Source organism: Asterias amurensis, chromosome 17 (assembly GCF_032118995.1).
Source record: "Asterias amurensis chromosome 17, ASM3211899v1".
NCBI classification, from domain to species: domain Eukaryota; kingdom Metazoa; phylum Echinodermata; class Asteroidea; order Forcipulatida; family Asteriidae; genus Asterias; species Asterias amurensis.
In genome coordinates, this window is record NC_092664.1 from 9413340 (window position 1) to 9432689 (window position 19350).

Here is a 19350-nt window from a genome sequence, read left to right on the forward strand (position 1 = left end):
ACTCTGTTATTATCACATTCAAAGACAATTCTTCCCCCAAATTTAGACGAGATGTTAATAGGTAAAACTTCATACATACTGCACCAGTCTGTAAACAAGTTGAACATTACTAACAGGCAGGGAGCTAACACTACACCATGCCACCATTTGAAGGTTACATTGTTACAATACACTTATTGACTACCTACAAAATACATTTACTAACGTTCACAGTTTACTTAAAAGGGTCTGCATACGTTTGGTAATGACATGAATTACTCTGAAACTTAAATGCAGTTAAAACCTTTGATAATAAGTTATGCAGTGCAGCTTTGGAGTGTTTGCATACATGTATACATGTAGTATGCATTTTGATAAACTCTCACTCCAAATGTACTCTGGCAGTTACGGAAAAAGATATCACTTTTAATCCCCCAATATTTGAATTCCACAGAGTGTTACTTCGGAAACGCTTCTCAGATAGTATTATTCCAATATTTTTAGCAGACTATTCTTCATTCATGGTGGTTCATGCATGTAACCGCTCCACATTTTCAAAAATATCTATAAAAAAAATGCAAAGTCTGCTTTTGAACTGATTTTCAGTTTAGTTTATGGTACATAATTATTACAAACAGAGGGTTCCAACTACCAAACGTATATAACTCCCTTTATGAGATGCAAGGTCATGTATAACTAGGATGAAAAATACTTCCAAACAGTTCATTCACTGACAGTTATGACAAATTTATGGGCAGATGCGTGGGCTACATGTACATAGCACAGTTGTATACACATGCACAATATTAGAACTACAATGTACACATACATTACTAGTAACATTTCACATAACAAAAAAGGCTGTATTCAGTATTGAAGGGAGACAAGCACAATCACTGAGGTGGCAGGGGACTTTTGGGAAATATTGTAATAACGCCAAACATAGCTATTGTGGTTTGGAAAATAAACAATAACATTTCCATTTATAAAAAAATCCAATATTATAAATAATGTACACAATGATTAGATATTTAAAATTGTTCTCACAAGCTTGAATGGTTAGGGGTTTCCACAACCGTAATTGCAATCGCAAAAACCCAAATTCCAATCACAACAACCTTTATGCTACAACATTTATAACGTAGCATGTGCAACACGCTGGCGGAAAAGAAGGTGGGATTAAAAACTGCTGAATTTCATTAATTCACTCCTCACACAAAATAAACCCCTGGAAACGAGTTGATAACAAGGAGAGAGGGGAGTGATAAGACGGAAGAAAACAACACAATAAAACATTCGCGAGTTAGATTTTAATACTGTCTGGTACAATGACTTGCTTAGTCATAATGTAACACACATTTGAATTCCTCAGACTACAGAGACAGTTGCTATGTTAAATGGTTCGGGGCAAGCATTTGAATAGCCTTCCAGATTCTGAGCAAACCCTGGTAACTGCGCCAAACACATCCATTCAGAAATGTGTACAGGGCCCATTTTCATGGCTCTGCTTACCGCCGAATTCTGCGCTTACGATCACGATTCCCTGCTTACATGCAAGCGCCGAATTTCTGCGCTAGCCTTGTAAGCGTATAATGCCTAGTAATGGGGAGTACGCACGCGCAGAAGCCAAATTCGCCGCTAACCCGTGAAATCTACTTGCCGTAAGCACAGAATCCCCTGCTTCCGTAAGCGCCGATTCTGTGCTTACGGGTAAGCAGAGCCATGAAATTTGGCCCAGATGGGTGTTCATAGTCTCTAACATAACTACGCAAAACCTTGCCCCTAATCATGTGACATAGCAACTGTCTCGATAGTCTGAGGAATTTAAGTTCAAGTGGTAACTTGTGATCAACCACATCGTTGTACCAGACAATATTAAAATCTAACACACATATGGCTTATTCCACAAATACATGTAGCAAATATTCTGAACTGACATGAGGTACACTACAATGGAAAACATCCAAAGCCATTGCAGCTTTCCGTAATTTCAAACTGGTAGTTGATGTCAATGATAACTTTATATAGACCAATTAATTTTCTGGTCAATTTCATATTAATTTATGTCCATACCGGTGTTTTTCCACCATTATTGGGACGCTTTTACACTTGCAAACACGCTTGAAGAAGAAGGCTAAGCATATTAATTGAGGATGAAAATTATATCCCGCTTCTTAAAACAAAAACGGCAATGTCCTTTCAAAGATGAAATTCCAGGCTTGTTGATGATCACGTCTTTTGGTGTTTAGTGGTTTGTTTGAAGGTGAAAGGTGCTTGAAAAATTATCTTCAACGAGAACAAACAGTGAGAATGAATGTCGCTACACAAGTTTGGCTTTGGATGTTCACTGTGTAGAGTATGAAAGGGGTGTCATGGTACAAGTCTGTCTGTTCTACTGGAGGTGTGTGACGGGCATATTTATATATTAGAACTAGAGGGCGCACTGGTGATGCTGCGTGTGCGTGCACAAACGCGACGGGACCGCAAGGAGGCATGCACGCAATTTTGTGAGATGAACACTGTACGCGTGTTGCATATGAAGTAGGCCTACACGTCAGTGTGTGTGTGTGTGTGTATGATAAATACACGCCATGCTATGCAATTTTTTTTGTTTTCAATATATACAAAATGGATGCATGCGCACATGCCGGGTCGCGTATATACATTAGGCCAGTCAGCCCTCTAGTTCTTATAAATAACTCTATGGTGGAGAGGGTATGGAGGGCGAGTATGTGGTTGTACATGTAGTTTTGAATTGATCAAAGGTACAGTACAGAGTTAGTTTGGGAGCACACAGCAATACTCACCGGGATCAGCTGTGGTTTCCATCATCAATAGATACAGGGAGGATCAAAAATAAGGGAGAGTCAGACGTTATACCCCAATAAACTTTTGAATCAACCTCAAGATCCGTCTTGCCGAGCAATTTTTCCCATCATGCCTTAAACTCGCTTATATAACCCCTGGAATTGGGTCATTCAAAATGTGCTAGAATCTAGCACATTTTAATAAATTCCTGGCACCAAGTCATGGTCCCCTCTCATTCTTCTTTGATCTTGCGCTCTTAAGAGGTGCAAAAGAGGCACCAAGTCATGGTCCCCTCTCATTCTTCTTTGATCTTGCGCTCTTAAGAGGCGCAAAAGAGGCACCAAGTCATGGTCCCCTCTCTTTCTTCTTTGATCTTGCGCTCTTAAGAGGTGCAAAAGAGGCACCAAGTCATGGTCCCCTCTCTTTCTTCTTTGATCTTGCGCTCTTAAGAGGCGCAAAAGAGGCACCAAGTCATGGTCCCCTCTCATTCTTCTTTGATCTTGCATAAGTCTCCAAAAAGCGTAATTAATCACTGTACTAGCCAAGAACGCAATGGGGAAAAGACAAGGAAGGACGTTTCAGAGGTTGGATGTGAGAGTAAAAACCCAGAGAATTATTCCAGGGAAACCCTTGCAGTCAGGTAGGGACTGAAACCCCAATCCACATAGTGCCCCTGGCGATTTTGAACAGGGGTCCCAGAGGTGGAAGGGGAGGAACGATACCACTACGCCAACTGACCACCAGTTTGGTGATCGGCTGAGCTTGTTGCGCTACAAACTTGGTATCGGTTTCAATGGAAACAACCCACACAGTCAGGTAGGTACTTAAACCCCAATGCACGGCGTGCCCCCTGGCGTGATTCAAACCCGGGTCCTAGAGGCTGAAGGTGAGGAAAGATACCACCACGCCAACAGTACCACCCATTTCAAAAATTCCCTTGGACAACTTACAGAACCTGGCAAAGCTAGCTAAGAAGAAGCATGGATGTCTAGGTACATCCCTTTCACACTGGAAAAACTTACAAACTTGGACAACAGCTTTGGAGACACTATGGGTGTCTAGGTATGACCGTTTTCCACACTAGACCAAATCCTTGTGAAAACCCAAATACTCCTTTACCATGCTGCCTCCATCTTGGTCATGTTCCTCGCATCGAATAACAGCAATGAATGCTAACAATCATTTTGAAAATAGGAACCAGACTAATTTTTGTTCTTCCAGCCTCGGTTTGGCAACATTGATATCAATGGGAGAAATTCAAAACGGCTACACCGTGATGAAGGTCTATACCCTGACTACACTAGTGATTTGATGACTTTGTTCGATGACTTTGATGGATTTAGGTATGAAACGTTTGAGCTAGTCTTAGAGGCAACTTACATGCTGCTGCCCAGCCTCCTGGAGTTCTCTTCACGGCCGGCATTGTTGAGGAGTGTTTCGGCTCTGACTGCAAAACAAATCAAGATGATGATAACAAAAAAAAACAATATCAAAATGTCGGTTAAAGGCAGTGGGCACTATTGGTAATTACTCAAAATAACTGTTATCATAAAAACTTACTTGGTAACAAGCAATGGAGAGCTGTTGATAGTATAAGACATTGTAAAAACGGCTCCCTCTGAAGTAACATAGTTTACGAGAAAGTTCGTAATTTTCACCGAATTTAATTTTGAGACCTCAGAATTAGATTTTGAAGTCCCAAAATCTTAAAGCACACAAGTTCGTGTGACAAGGGTGTTCTTTCTTTTATTATTACCTCGCAGTTCGACCACCATTTGAGCTCAAATTTGCACAGGTTTGTTATTTTATGCATATATTGAGATACACCAAGTGAGAAGACTGGTCTTTGACAAATAGCAAAAGTGTCCAGTGTCTTTCATCCATTACAGCATTTGTCCATCAGTAATTCTGCATTTTACAAATAAACAAATAAGTGTTGCTAACCAAAAAAAAATAAAAAATCTTGCTGATTTGTGTTTCCTCGAGTACATCCTAAAGTTACAAATAAACAAATAATAAATCTTCCTAACCCCCCCCCCCAAAAAAAATGCTTGCTGCTTTGTGTTGCCTTGGTACATCTTAAAGTCACTAAGTATTTCTTGGGCAATACATGTAGGCAAGCTTTTAGCCAGGATTTGAAAATAGGGTGTCCAAATTTGACTTGATTGAAAAACAGGGCGTCCAAATTTTTGGGGAAAATTTTCAGCTATCATGTAGCCAGGTACATGACATGTACCACAGAGCTATTGCATCTACTGTGTGCTCAACTCAACGTATGCTTTGGGTAGCCAACCATGTACGGACAAATTTCTTTTCCACTGTCTTTTGTTTTTGGGGGAGAACTCTTCTAGATCTTGTGTTCTTTACCCCTTTTTTTTTAGATGGGCATGGTACAGACTGATGTTGGTCGCTGTCACTGGAATCGACATCAGTTGGGAGACTTGGCTTGTCTCTTGGTTCGAATCAGGGAAGTCGAACTCACAATGGGAGTGGGACGAGCTGTTATTTTGCCCTGAGGGTCCCGGTTGTTGCATGGGGTCAGGAAAATCACTGCTAGAACAGTCACTCGGGTCACTCGACACTGGATCGGGTGACTTTCTGGCAAGATGTTGGAAGAAATTTGTGATTTTCCTGTCCCCATAATGAAGTAGGCTACAACCATTCATATGACAAAATAAATTGTGTGTGAAATGAAAACCTCGGGTGTCTGACCTGAAATTTGATACCCTTGCCGGCAAACAATGAATGGTCGACAGTATAAGATAAATTGGTTGTACATTGTATCTTGCAGGAACATGCAGCTGGCAGATAGTAGCAATTTGGGTATTTCTTTCGTTTTGCTTACAATAGGCCTAACAGGTATTGAGTCTGATCAAATTTATGTTTGTTTTTTCAATGGCCAGATACAAGGTTCAGTAAGCTTGAGCATATTTCTTTTATTTATCCCACACTATGTCAACAAAATAGTATCATTTAAATTTTTAGCCTAAAATTCTGTCATATTTACAACGCTTACTTTCAATTTATAATTACAAATCGGGGTATGGATATGTGGGGTGTACTGTCTACCCATGGTGTGAACATGGGCCTTTCAGTTACACCATAGAGTTCTATTACACACACATAAAGTGTCTTGTTAAAGTGTCTACTGCACATGACTGTTCTTACATGTGTGCATATTTAGCTAGATCCCGCCCATTTCATTCTAGCTAACCAATAAGCATCCATAATGCACATGGGGTGACCTTTCATTCATAAAACGGTTGTGGATGGGTTGTGGTTTGTGTAATATGATCCCATTGTGGTCTGCAGTTCGGCGGCAAGGCGGCACACAGGGGAGGTAAAATGATACATTGTGTTACTTCTGCAGTGTCTGTGGGAGACCGCCTGGGCGCTAGAGTCTTTTGATGTTTTTTTTTTCTTCAAAGAAACCCTGGTATTTCAGGATCAATTGTGGAATCTTGTGGTTGTTTCTGGGACTTTATATTTTTTTAAACAGCCCTTTGTGGTTGCAAGACGGCTCAATTAGGGAATACATCAAGATACTTCATCAAAACCATGATTTGCCGACAATTCGATTAATCGCCTAAGCTTAACAGGGCGTCTTCAAGGGCGTCCGACAGTTTTTCGGGGCGTCCAAAAATGAAATAGGGCGTCCAAAAGACGCCCGGACGCATTGCTGGCTAAAAGCTTGCATGTAGGCCTTAATGCCCTCTTGTGGTGACATGTATTTTTCATTGAACAAACTAGCCATCTGGACCTTTTGGGACAGACATTTGAAGGGTCCTTGAATCAGGGATGACATGCCAGGCCTTGAATTAACCCACAGCCCCCATATCAATTACTGTAATGCCATTTGCCACGTTCCAATACAAATTTACATTTTCCTCATAGATGTGACCCTATTTTTCATGGAACAAACAACTTGCCATCTTGACCTTTTGGGACAGAGATTTGACCAGTCCTTGAATGAACTATGACATGCCAGGCCTAGAATTAACCCACAGCACCCACATCAATTGCTGTGATGCCCTTTGCAACGTTCCAATACAAATTTAAATTTTCCTCATAGAAGTGACGGGTTCTCATACATGTAGATGTGACCCTTTTTTTCATTGAACAAATAACTTGCCATCTGGACCTTTTGGAACAGAGAATTGACCAGTCCTTGAATGAAAGTGACATGCCAGGCCTTGAATTAACCCACAGCCCCCACATCAACTGCTGTAATGCCCTTTGCAACGTTCCAAGACAAATGTACATTTTCCTCATAGAAGTGACGGGTTCTCATAGATGTGACCCTTTTTTTCATTGAACAAACTAGCCTTCTGGACATTTTGGAACAGAGATTTGACGGGTCCTCGAATCGGGGATGACATGCCAGGGCTCGAATTAACCCACGGCACCCACATCAATTGCTGTATTAAAAAAATGCCCTTTGCTTTCCACATAGACGTGCCTCTTACAAGAGGACAATTGCTGTGCCCCTTCAAGAACAAAACTCAAGGAACTGGGGTCGATTTCACAAAGAGTTAGGACTAGTCCTAACTTAGGACTAGTCCTAGGAGATACACAAAACGTGTGGCAAGTCCTAAGTTAGGACGAGTTACTTGTCCTAACTCGAGATAAGACTAGTCTTAACTTTGTGAAATCCACCCCTGATGACATTCATCTTTGATGCGTTTTCAAAATATACAGCATGTTAATTAAATTTTTATATTAGAGGTAATAATGCTTTCTGAAATAATGCCATAGTGAAGGGAATTAGCATTTTACTACCCCACAAATCACCGTTACTTTATTTTGATAGCTGCAATCAAAATAAGCCATATAAAAGAGGAAGGATAAATTATATTGGTGTATTAATATTCTTTATCCCCGTGCATTTAACATCTTTTATATCGTTGCCGTACCCGCTGCCAAAACATAGGATTTGAACTGCCTCTAGCTACCGGGCAATCTCGGTAGTCTAGTTTGTAAGACACTGCTCTAGAATTGCAAGGTTCGTGGGTTTGAATCCCACCCGAGTAATATGCCTGTGACTTGGGGAAGTACCGAGTATACAGTGCAAACACACATTGGTGTATGTGCAAAAACTGAAATTATTATTCTTTATCCCTGATACAAATTTAGTTATCTATTATAAGGCCCCCCCAAAAAAATACCAGTTGATCGTCCCCGCCCGCATCCTTTTTTGGGGCCGCATCCTTTTTTTTAAACTATTATTTACTATTTTTTGATTAAAAAAAAAAAAAAAAAAAAAAAAAGGAGCCTAGGAGCTTTTCCCGAATCTAACTTGATGCTCTCGAACACTTGTAACCGTCTGTTTCATAAAACAATATTAGTGAATGCCTACCAGCAAATCTTTTGAGTGTTATCCGACCCTGTTAGTGTTAGTGTTAACACAGGTCCTCATGCAACTAATAGGTATAAATAAGTTTGCCGTTGATTCAAACTGAAGAATTAGTGGCCTGTTTGATTTGAAATACTTAGCGGCCATCTTGAAAAAAAAATAGTAAATAGTAAATAGTAAGGCCCTCATTCTCCTCTTTTTTAAAAAATCAGGAAGATCTGGTATTTTTTATTATTTGGCCTAAAGAATAAATTACAGATGATTTATTGGCAGTCATACCGGCTTGCTCTTCTCTTCAAAGCGTTGCAGAACCTTTATTATGTATGGAATGGGCTCATTTGGTAAATGCTTCACTACTCTCGCCATCAGATCCTGCACAAAAGTATAATATAAACAAATATTCAGTTTAACAGTCATTGATATAGGTAATGTAATGCGATCAAATGAGTCGTTTGTCGACACAGGTCATTTTAAATGTTGACACATTTGAAAAGAACATTGAATTGTTTTCGGGTGTTGTTTTAACTCTGCAGGGCTATTTCTGCGATGGTGGCACTTTGTGTGATGTCTGATGAAAAACTGCTTTGCTAAAGAGTAAAGACTTACTGACTATGGAAATATGATGGCAAAGTCAAAAAGTTTGTCATCATAAAAATGCGCAATCTATATCATGGTGCAGACGATGTTAAACCAAGTAAAAAGACGCCCACTACTAGTACTACAGCTGTGCGGAGAGCCAGCGCAGAGAGTAAAGTGACAATAATGAGTAAGCAACCACTTTTAGTACGTAGCAGCAGACCTGTGGTGTGGGCCCAATTTCATGGCTCTGCTTACCACCAAATTCTACACTTACGATCACGATTCCCTGCTTACAGTACGTGCAAGCACAGAATTTCTGCACTAGCCTTGTACTGTAAAGTAGAATAGAATGCCTAGTAACATGGTCCGTTAAAGGAACACGTTGCCTTGGATCGGGCGAGTTGGTCTATAAAAAGCGTTTTGTAACCTTTTTTCTATATTAAAATGCTTGATTGGAACGATGTTTTAAAAGTAGAATACAATGATCCACACAAATTTGCCTCGAAATTGCGTGGTTTTTCCTTTTACTGTGCGAATTAACACGGTTGGCCATTTATGGGAGTCAAACATTTGACTTCCATAATTATAAATGGCCAACCGTGTTAGTTGACGAGGTGAAAGGAAAACCGTGCAATTTCGAGGCATGTTTGTGTGGATCATTGTATTCTACTTTTACAACATCTTTCTACCCATGGCATTGTATGTTTATTTAATAACAATTTTATAAGACCAACTCAACATGCTCAACCGTTCCAAGGCAACGTGTTCCTTCTAACGCACGCACAGAAGCCAAAATTCATCACTATAACCTGTGAAATACACTTGCCGTATGCAGAACTATGATCGGAAATTGGGCCCAGCAGATCGTTTTTGTTTTTTGTTTTTCTTCTTGAAAATTGAGTTGAGCCTTGGTAGTTGCCTGAGCTGACTTGATGAGGAGGCACTTTGCTTGTAATTTGTGAGGCTTAGTGTATTTATTTTACATTTTTAGTTTAGTTAGTTAGGTTAGTTGTAACACTAACACTAACGGTAACAGTGGATTGAAAAATCAATAACAACCCCTGCATATATCTGCCCCCCCCCCCCTGCTGATACGTTCGAATAGCATTTTTTAACGTTTTTTTTCTCCCGAATTAGATGCAATTCGTGGTCTTAAACTTTTTGCAGTAAGAATAATATGGACGATGCCCCTTTCTCTATATGTCATACTTCCCGATTACCTCAAATAGTGTACTTATCCGATGCTTCTCTAAGTATGTCTGCACTCTCTGCTGGCTCGCCATTTTTATGACAGGAAACCTTTCCTTATTGACCGACGAAATTAGTCCAGTTTGAGGTTTTCTTTCAGCAGTCGATCCACATAGGAACCAAATACTTCAAAACCAAACCAACGGAGGGCGCTAATCATTTTGAGTTGCAGGTTTTTTTCCAAGGAAAATATGCCTCTAGAGGGCGGTAGACATTGTAAACACTTTCGTAACTTTTGGTACTTTTTGTAAAGGAAAGTCAGGGGCGGAGTTTTTTGTACAATGAAGGTAAGGTAATTTTCAAGGTTTTTCGCTACTTTTTTCAACACAGTTTGAGTTCATGTAGTTTTTTTGACTTACGAAGTTCGAATTAGCTGATGGTTATTCTTTTCCTTGCTCTATACTTCTCATCAATTCAATGCGCCTCAATTTCAATTTAATCAAGTCAAGACTGTAGACTGTAGAGTGTAGTGTAGAGTGTAGTTATAAAAAAGATAAAACATTATATAGGTCTATGGCCCTAGATTATAGATAGGCTTTAGTCAGGGCCCAATTTCATGGCTCTGCTTGCTTACCGTAGTTGCGATTGGCGGCCGTCAGGAGGAGGGTTACGTTATCGCAACTATGCTTACCGCTGAATTTTGTGCTTACGTTCACAATTCCCTGCTTACGACAGTTACGTGCAAGCGCCAAATTTCTGCGCTAGCCTTGTATTGTATTTTGTTATTTAATTGTAAGCAAAGTTACAATGCCTAGATAGAAAAAAAAATAGAATGTGGAGTGAGCACGGGTAGAAGCCAAAATTTGCCGCTAACCCAAGAAATATACGCTTGCCGTAAGCACAGAATTCCCTGCTTCAAGCAGAGCCATGAAACTGGGCCCTGGTTTGATACCTCTGGATTCTTCGAAGTTCGAGTGGGTAGGCTTGGGATTACTCCTAGGTAGATTAGAACTATGTACATGGGATTATGAACATGCTAGAACTTCATTTAAAAAGTAGGCTATATATGGAATTTTACGTCTTCTATTATTCATGCAATTTTACTAATTACCCACAGGTTGAGCTTCATATTCACCTAGAAGGTGCTGTCAGACCCTCAACAGTATGGGATCTTGCCAAGTGAGTTGTGATCATTTTTTTGCTGAAATCTTGCTGGAAATTTTGGGTCGGTAGAAAGCCAAGGCTTTTTTGACTTACGTCACATCAAAGACTAAATTTAAACACAAGGGCGTTTCAAAAGAATTGTTAGCATAAAAACTTACTTGGTAACGAGCGATGGAGAGTTGTTGGTTGTGTAGAAAACATTGTGGGAAAAGGCTCCCTCTGAAGAAACATATAGTTTTTGAGACAGAGGTAATTTTCTCACTCCATCAGGCCTGAAGCCTAAGTTCTTTACACATCTAAAAGAACACAAATTTGTGCAACAAGGGTGTTTTTTTTCCCATTATTTTTTCGCAACTTTGACGACCAATTGAGTTGAAATTTTCACAGATGTGTTTATTTTATGCATATTGAAATACACCAAGTAAGAAGACTGGTCTTTGACAATGACCAAAGGTGTCCACAATGACCAAAGGTGTCCAGTGCCTTTAACGTCTTTATGAAATTGGGCCTTGGTATCCTTCTTGGAGGAGTACCAGGGTGATGATGACACAACTTGAGGTTCTTATTTTGTATCATTAGTGATCAAAACTCAACTGTTTTGTTTATTAGCGTGTACAAAATTCTGCTGCTAGACTCGACACCAGAACTTGTACTCGGGATTCCATCACACCCATTCTTAAGGATTTACTTTGGCTAGAATAGATTTTAAATTTTTGCTCTCACTTATCAGTGTATCCTATTTATCTTCAAAGTTAAAGGCAGTGGACAATATTGATAATTACTCAAAAAAATTATTAGCATAAAACCTTTCTTGGTAACAAGTTGGGAGCTGTTGATAGTACAGTTGGCCTATAAAACATTGTGAGAAACGGCTCCCTCTGAAGTAATGTATTTTGAGAAAGACAGAAAGAAGTAATTTTCCACGAATTTGATTTCAAGACCTCAGATTAAGGATGTGAGGTCTCAAAATTTAGCATCTGAAAGCACACAACTTTGTGTGACAAGGGTGTTTTGCACACAACTTTGTGTGACAAGGGTGTTTTTTCTTTCGTTATTATCTTGCAACTTCGACAACCGATTGAGCTCAAACTTTCAAAGGTTTGTTATTTTATGCATCTGTTACCAATAGTGTCCAGCGTCTTTAATTTCAGGAGTTTCAAACAGCTAGAAATCTGCGATCATCACTATAAACCCCTTCTGATTCCCGTTCTTTCCAATATGCAGTAGTCCAGTTATGAAACAGTCTTCCAGAGGTTGTTAAACAATTGAAAACCAAGGTGAAAACATATCTGTACCCAGTCAGTTTTCCTTTGTACAACCGTTGATTTTCCCTGTACAGGGACCTCACGGTGATATTTTAAACACCGTATAAAAACTGTTTGTTATTGTACATTTTTTAGGAAGAGTGGTGTGGATGTACCTGGGAACAATGCAGAGGAGTTGGCTCACTTCATCCGGAGCTTCAAGATGGGAAGCCTCTCAAACTTTCTACAGACGTTCAATATATTTCTGCCTGTTTTAGTGTAAGTCTTTTTACAGAAGCAGTTAAAGGGTTTTGGGGTACTTTTTGTATGACAAAAAACACAAACCTCCACAGATTTTCATTAAACTTACACGGTTTAAGATAATTTGTATAAAGCTTCCATTGAATTTGCTTGCTGAGCTACTGTTATTTTTGATAAATGAGTGACACAATTTCTCAAAAATAATTTTTGTCTCAGTCATGTCAGTGATACGAAAAATATTCAAGCATGTACAACGGATTTACTCGACTCCTGAAAATATTGCTTTGCGATTTTCACATGTTTACTCAGTTGGTAGGAGAGTGCCAGTCGTTGGTTCGAGTCCACTCTTGTCAATTTTGTCCTAGCGCAGAGAAAGATGCTATTAAAAAGTAGTTAACTTGAGTGTACAACCATGTGTACATCTCTTTTGTGGGAGTGTTGGCTCTGAAAAGAGCCGGCTTGGTCTCGACATTTCGAAAAGTGCCCAGACCACACCAACTCTTTTCAGAGCCACTCTCACAAAAAGAGATGTACACATGGTTGTACCTGCAAGTTTACTGTTAATTTATAGTTTCTTCCTATTAATCCACACCATGCAAAGCTGCAAACAATACTGAAGAAGTGTTGTTTCCTATTTTTTCCTAGCGCTGAGAAAGATGCTATTAAACGTGTTGCCTACGAGCTCTGTGAAGACAAAGCCAAAGAAGGGGTGATATACTTTGAGCTACGCTTGAGCCCCCACCTTCTAGCCAACTGCGGGATCGCTTGGCTGAGTTTTAAAGTGGAGAAGAAGCTGCCGCTACGGACGGTGATGCAGAGCGTGATTGAAGGAATCGAGGCGGGCCAACGAGACTTCAACATAAAGACACGTCTGATCCTCACCATGACAAAACATGAACCTGGTAAATTATATTAAAGGCGATGTAATTTTTATTTTATTTTGGGGATTAAACAAAGAATTGACTAGAGTGGAATTTGAACCAACGACCTCCGGATTATCGTGCCGGGGCTCTATGTTGGCGGTGTCTCTTTTTAAAATTTGTTAGAACCGTTCGTTGTTTTAATCCCTTGATTTAAAGCATGCTGTACTTCTTATCATGTTAATGTTTATTGCCATTCATTAACAGGGTCATTACCAAACGTATGCAGCCACTTTAAGCGGCACAGTGTTCACATGTTTTCACATGTCCCAGTCGAGACACTTGTGTCCTTAAGCAAGACACTTTTTAAACCATTGCTTCGGATGGGATGTAAAGCTGTTGGTCCTGTGTGTTGTTTAACACACGTAAAAAGAACCCAGTGCACTTAACAAAAAGAGTAAGGGTTCGCCCCAGTCTGCCTGTGTTCTTGGTTTGATTGTTAGCATATTGCGCCACAGCACATTGTAAACCATTACATGGTGCTATGTAAAAGGAGTAGGTCTCATGATTCAAACGTAGTCCCACATGCCTTGCAGGAAAATACTGTATGTTTAAAGCGCCTTGAGCGTCAGTGAGTGACGGATACGAGAGCTATATAAGAACCCACTATTTTTTTAATTATTATTTAAGGGTCAGTAGAAATTAGTGAAAGTTTTGGGGTCATAGTCTTGAAGTTCATACTTTTGTTGTCTTTTCTTCCACAGGATGGGCTGCAGAATGTCTTGAAATGGCCAAGGAATTCAGGGGTTCTGTCGTTGGCATAGATATAGGAGGAGAGGAAAATCTTCCACTGGATCCAGAAATAATCAGAGTTTATCAGGTAAATACAATCTCAAAAAGAACATATATTTATTTTTTATAAAGGTTTTGTACAGGACTGGTGCAAATGTTTGAATATTTAAAATAACGAAACTGTGAAAATCTGTTGTGTAAGTCGGGGAGAAAATAATAAAGACAAAAAAACATACTGTACACAATTTTCAGCCTGTAAACACAGTGGCTGCGTTCGATTAGCTTCCCTTTGTTGACCCAGCGGTGCTCATTCGGCCAAGCTTATCGAACAATCACTCACCCTCTCTCTCTCTCTCGTGGTGGCATCATGCACCTCGGGTCAGCCCCAAGTGACCCATTCCACAAGCAGGGCACTTGGGGATGACCCAAGTTAATCGAACGCACCCACTGTTTTAGTTGGAACAAATGAAATCAGCTGTTGCGTTTTTAGGTTCTTAGATGCACAGTTTCCTTGAATATGACATAGAATAATGGTTCACAGAAGAAAAAAAAGGTTTTCATATGAACTTCATAATCAGTCATTTATTTGCGCAACCTTTTCCCATGTAAAAACGCACCCCTGATAGATATTTACCATTTTATCTAGGAAGCTAAACAATGTGGTATTCATCGTACTGTACACGCTGGTGAAGCAGGGCCAGCTAGTCATGTCAATGAAGCCATAGAAGTGCTCCATGCAGAGAGAATAGGGCACGGATATCACTGTCTGGATGATGAGAATGTTTATCAGGTGAGTTGTCAATAAGGCAATAAAAGAGTGGCGACGAGTTTGTTTAAAAACTTAACAATTCTAGACAATCTGTCACAATTTGTTTCTTTCAATTTGCCCACTTCGTTAAAAAAGCAAAAACATTTTGGAAAATCTTTACACAAAAAAAACATCTCAAGTTTTGATGTTTCTGATCAGCATGCAGAGTGTGGGTGTGAGTCCCGGTTGTGATTTGTTTCCTTAAACTTGTTTTCTAACCAAGACACGGTTAAGAGCACAGGATTCAAGCTCTGGTGTTTGATCAGCAGAGTGTGGGTTCGAATCTCGGTCGTGACACTTTCTTTATACTACGTAAAGTTGGGGAGGTAGTGCTTTCTACTCTACAGCCAGGCTTCAGATTGATGATACCCAAGCCTACATCCATATTAAGGACTATAAAGGTGGAAATGGCCTCTTTTTTTAAAACCCATTAATGCTTTGCCTTTAAAGTCATTGGTGTTGTGTGTTGTGGGAGGAAAACCGGATGGTCTGGAAAACCATCGTGGCACAGCAGAGAACCAACACACAACTCAACTCACGTACAATGTATGGCCCCGACTGTAATGTATCACTGTGGCACTACTTTATGAACGGCTCATGAATATATATATAGTGCACAGTCCATGTATGTATACAGGTCAAAGGTTATGTGAATAAACCACTTCTCAAAATGGCAGCTATTGTGTGCTAGGCTACTCTGACACTTAAGTATTTCTCCACGTAAATACACCACACCGACTGGGAATCTAACTGGGGGCCTTGGTGAGAGGCGAGCGTTTTACGCCACCAAACCAACCCCGCCACCCAAGATAGCGCGTACTGGAAGATACTGTAATATATATTATAATTGTTGTTGTATTTACATGTAGATGGTAAAAGACAGGAATATACACATAGAGGCTTGCCCAACATCCAGTATTTTTACGGGAGCATGTGATCCAGATTTCACCAAGCATCCTTGTGTCAGGTAAGGGTTGGGTCAACATTTTATAAATTTCTACAAAGCCTACGGGGCTCATAACCTTTCCACCCTCCATCACCCCTAATACCAGGCAGCAGGGCCCAATTTCATGCCTCTGTTTACCGCGGAATTTAGCGCTTACGGCGCCCTGTAAAGCATAATAATTCTATTGGCCATAAGCGAAGAATTCTGCGATAAGCAGAGACATGAATTCGGCCTTGCTGTCATCACTGAATTCCAGCTTGTGTCCTGACAAAAAATAATACTTAGTTTCAACATAATACTTTGTTTTCTGGGTGTCTCAAGGCGCTTGTTACTATTTTTTCAAGACGGCTTTTGAAGTTTATTCAGCACCTGATAAGGGTTTACAAGCTGCTATGCCACACTCAGCAGCCACTGCCAGGAACACGGGACAATCCCCTTTCTCCTACCAATAAGTGAACTGGGTTCTTTTACATGTATTACACAACACATACATGTAGGACCAATGGCTGTATACATGTATGTCAATTCCAAAGGATGAATAATTTGCGTCAGGGATAAAGAATATTATTTGGTTTTACGCTTACACAGATATGTGTAAGGCACTGTATACTTCCCTGACTTCTGTGAAAAGTATCACAGGCATATTACTTGTTAGGGATTTGAAACCAACAACGTTCGCCAATCTAGAGCAGATGTTTTACCAACTAGACCACCAAGATTGCTAGCTAGAGGCAATTCAAATCCTATATTTTTGCAGCGGGTACCGCAACGATTTAACCAAGTATTATTAGTTAAATGCCTTGTTATCTACAGGAATAAATGTTTTCAAATGGTTAATGCAAATATTTATACAATTCGGAAGTTAACAACTACATCTCCAGCCGAACTGTTCAGGATATATCATTGCCTGAAACAACATTGTTATAATTGTTACTTTCTTTATTGTACATTTATTTTGCTAGATTCTTGAAAGACAATGTAAACTTTTCTCTAAACACCGACGATCCGCTGATATTTGGCAACACCATGAACGAGGAGTTCAAGATTGCAAAAGAATATTTTGCCATGAGTGATCAGCAGGCAGCACAAGTGGTGAGAAGAATTTTGTTCATTGTAGACGAGGTTAAAGACCTCTCAAAGATAGAGCTGCTTAGAGTGTTTTGGGTACTTCTTGTAGGACCAGGGCCCAATTTTATGTCTCTGCTTACCGCAAAATCCTGCGCTTATGATCACGATTCCCCGCTTACGTGCAAGCGCCGAATTTCTGCGCTAGCCTTGTAAGCGTAGAATGCCTAATAGCGCAGAGTATGCACCTGCAGAAGCCAAAATTTGCCACTAACCCGTGAAATACGCTTGCCGTAAGCGTAGAATTCCCGCTTCCGTAAGCACCGATTCTGTGCTTCTGGTAATCAGAGCAATGAAATCGGGCCCAGAACATAATGTCCACAGGTTTACATTCAACGATAGTAGATAGTAGAAAGCTTCCCTTAAAATGGTACTTGCTGAGGTGCTGTAGTTTTTGAAAAAAGAGTAAAACAATGTCAGAAAAATAATTTTTTGTTACTTGTTTAAGTAAGTTTGTATGCTAATATTTGTTTTGATTCATTACCAAAAGTGTCCAGCCATCGATTTCACAAACCTCTTCCTAACTTAAGACTAATCTTAGGACTTACATGTAGGACGAGTCCCAACCGGGTTACCCTGCACTGTAGCATGCAGACCTTAAGATTAATCCTATGTTAGGACGAGTTACTCATCCAAACTTGAGACAAGACGAGTCCTAACTCTCTGTGAAACCGGCTGCTGAGCCTTTAAGTAGGATTTGAAACTTTGCTTGTTGGAAGTATAACTAAAAAGAGAGGTTTGCAGTAACAGTGTGTGAGTACGGAAGTGTTTGTTCTGAAAAGATCTGGTGGTTAAAAAATCAACTCTTTGATCAGTATATTCCGATCGGAACGTGCATCTTGGGACAGCCAGCCAAAACGAATTTGATTCAAGCATGATGTTCGCGACGCTTTGAATTAAGGTAAAGATTATTCTCGTGGAAAAACCCACAACACTAAGCCCTAGTTTATGCCAAAGAAATGGTCAAAAACTTTTTCTTCCACATTTGTCCACAACTTTATCCTTACGATTTTGTTTTTGTCATTTTGACCATACAGACTTTGAACGCTGCCAGATCATCTTTTCTACCAGATGGAGAGAAGGAAGAACTCATCAAACAAATAAAATCAGCATGTAAAGAAATTGCAGGGCTTAAACTCACAGTTTAATCAGACTCTCTTAGGGAGTTTTACAATTGACCCTTCCCATGAAATATGCTAATTACATTTACGCATGCGTACATACCCTATTGGTTGGCAAACGCCATAGAGATGTGCACTAAGCAGACTCACAAACGCCATGTACAAAACAGCCCGCTGCTCCCTCATTTTGCCAACCAAAATGTTAGTGCGCACGCGTTATTTATGCAATTAACATGTTTCATGGGAAGGGTCTAGTAAAATCCGCCCCGGAATTTTATCTTAATCAACATTTATATTTACAGACAACGTATCAAAGCCAACTCGACTTATTGCCATAGCTTAAAAGCTGGATTTATTCTCACACAAAATTGTGATAATGTTCTCCTTAGTAGATTTAGTACATGTTGTAGGCAAGGAGCCGGATAGGGCAAACTGGCCAAACAGACACACTTCAACCATTACATTACGACATAAATTTTGAGGAGTAACATTGTTCCTCAAAAAATGGAATATCACGTCCAACCAAAACACAAATGAACACCACAATGTGGTCTAAACAAACGGCACCATGCCCTTCAAACTTTCAAATACATGTATGGACTAATTTTTCCACACCCTCATAAAACACTGTGTACCACTTAAGCAATAGCCTACAAGGCGCACACCGGGTCACACTGGGACCAAAGAGTACACTGGGCCCATGGGCCACACTTTGATGTTTAAGGGACCCAAAGGTCACTCGGACACACCGGGACACAAAGGTCACACCGACAGAACGGGACCAAAGTGGAAGCCTCAATTAAACCCGAAGGGCGCTACAAAGCCTCAATTAAACCCGAAGGGCGCTACAAAGCCTCAATTAAACCCGAAGGGCGCTACAAAATAAATAAATGTTTTATAAGTCAGAAAAGTAATAGTGTAATTTAATATTGACAAAAACAAACTCTAGTTCAGTAATTGGTGGAAATTGTTGTCATTTTTGTTACTGGTGCTTGTGTTGAAACAAAATGTAGGGAGTTTGTAGTTCTGTTTTGCAAAACCATCTAGAAGTCTGCGTCAATGTGCCGTCTACCTTCGGCAGCATGGAACTTTTTATAAATATGATGAAGATAAAAAATTTAT

General features: G+C 39.9%; 2 protein-coding genes across 4 annotated transcripts in view; one reads left to right on the forward strand and one right to left on the reverse strand.

Annotated features, from left to right (window-relative positions):
• Positions 1 to 10098, reverse strand: part of LOC139949593 (uncharacterized protein C8orf34 homolog) — a 32203-nt gene extending 22105 nt beyond the window's left edge. For all 3 annotated transcript variants that reach the window (XM_071948003.1, XM_071948002.1, XM_071948001.1), the window contains exons 1-3: positions 9940 to 10098; positions 8420 to 8512; positions 4168 to 4234 (exon numbers count right to left, since the gene is read on the reverse strand). In XM_071948003.1, coding sequence (XP_071804104.1) covers positions 4168 to 4234; positions 8420 to 8512; positions 9940 to 10002 — 223 coding nt within the window. In that variant the 5' untranslated portion in view covers positions 10003 to 10098. The remainder of the gene's footprint in view (positions 1 to 4167; positions 4235 to 8419; positions 8513 to 9939) is intronic.
• A 75-nt stretch (positions 10099 to 10173) lies between these two features.
• LOC139949594 (adenosine deaminase-like) lies at positions 10174 to 19075 on the forward strand. Its single transcript, XM_071948004.1, has 9 exons — positions 10174 to 10254; positions 11025 to 11086; positions 12472 to 12594; positions 13222 to 13478; positions 14201 to 14316; positions 14875 to 15018; positions 15906 to 16003; positions 16945 to 17074; positions 18145 to 19075. The coding sequence occupies exons 1-9, from the start codon at positions 10249 to 10251 to the stop codon at positions 18253 to 18255; spliced, it is 1047 nt and encodes a 348-aa protein (XP_071804105.1). The 5' UTR covers positions 10174 to 10248; the 3' UTR covers positions 18256 to 19075.
• The last annotated feature ends 275 nt before the right edge of the window (positions 19076 to 19350 follow it).

Coding starts and splice junctions, on each gene's coding strand:
- LOC139949594 (XM_071948004.1), top strand. Junction 13,479..14,200: donor CATGACAAAACATGAACCTG/GTAAATTATATT, acceptor TTTCTTCCACAG/GATGGGCTGCAGAATGTCTT. Junction 16,004..16,944: donor ACCAAGCATCCTTGTGTCAG/GTAAGGGTTGGG, acceptor TTATTTTGCTAG/ATTCTTGAAAGACAATGTAA.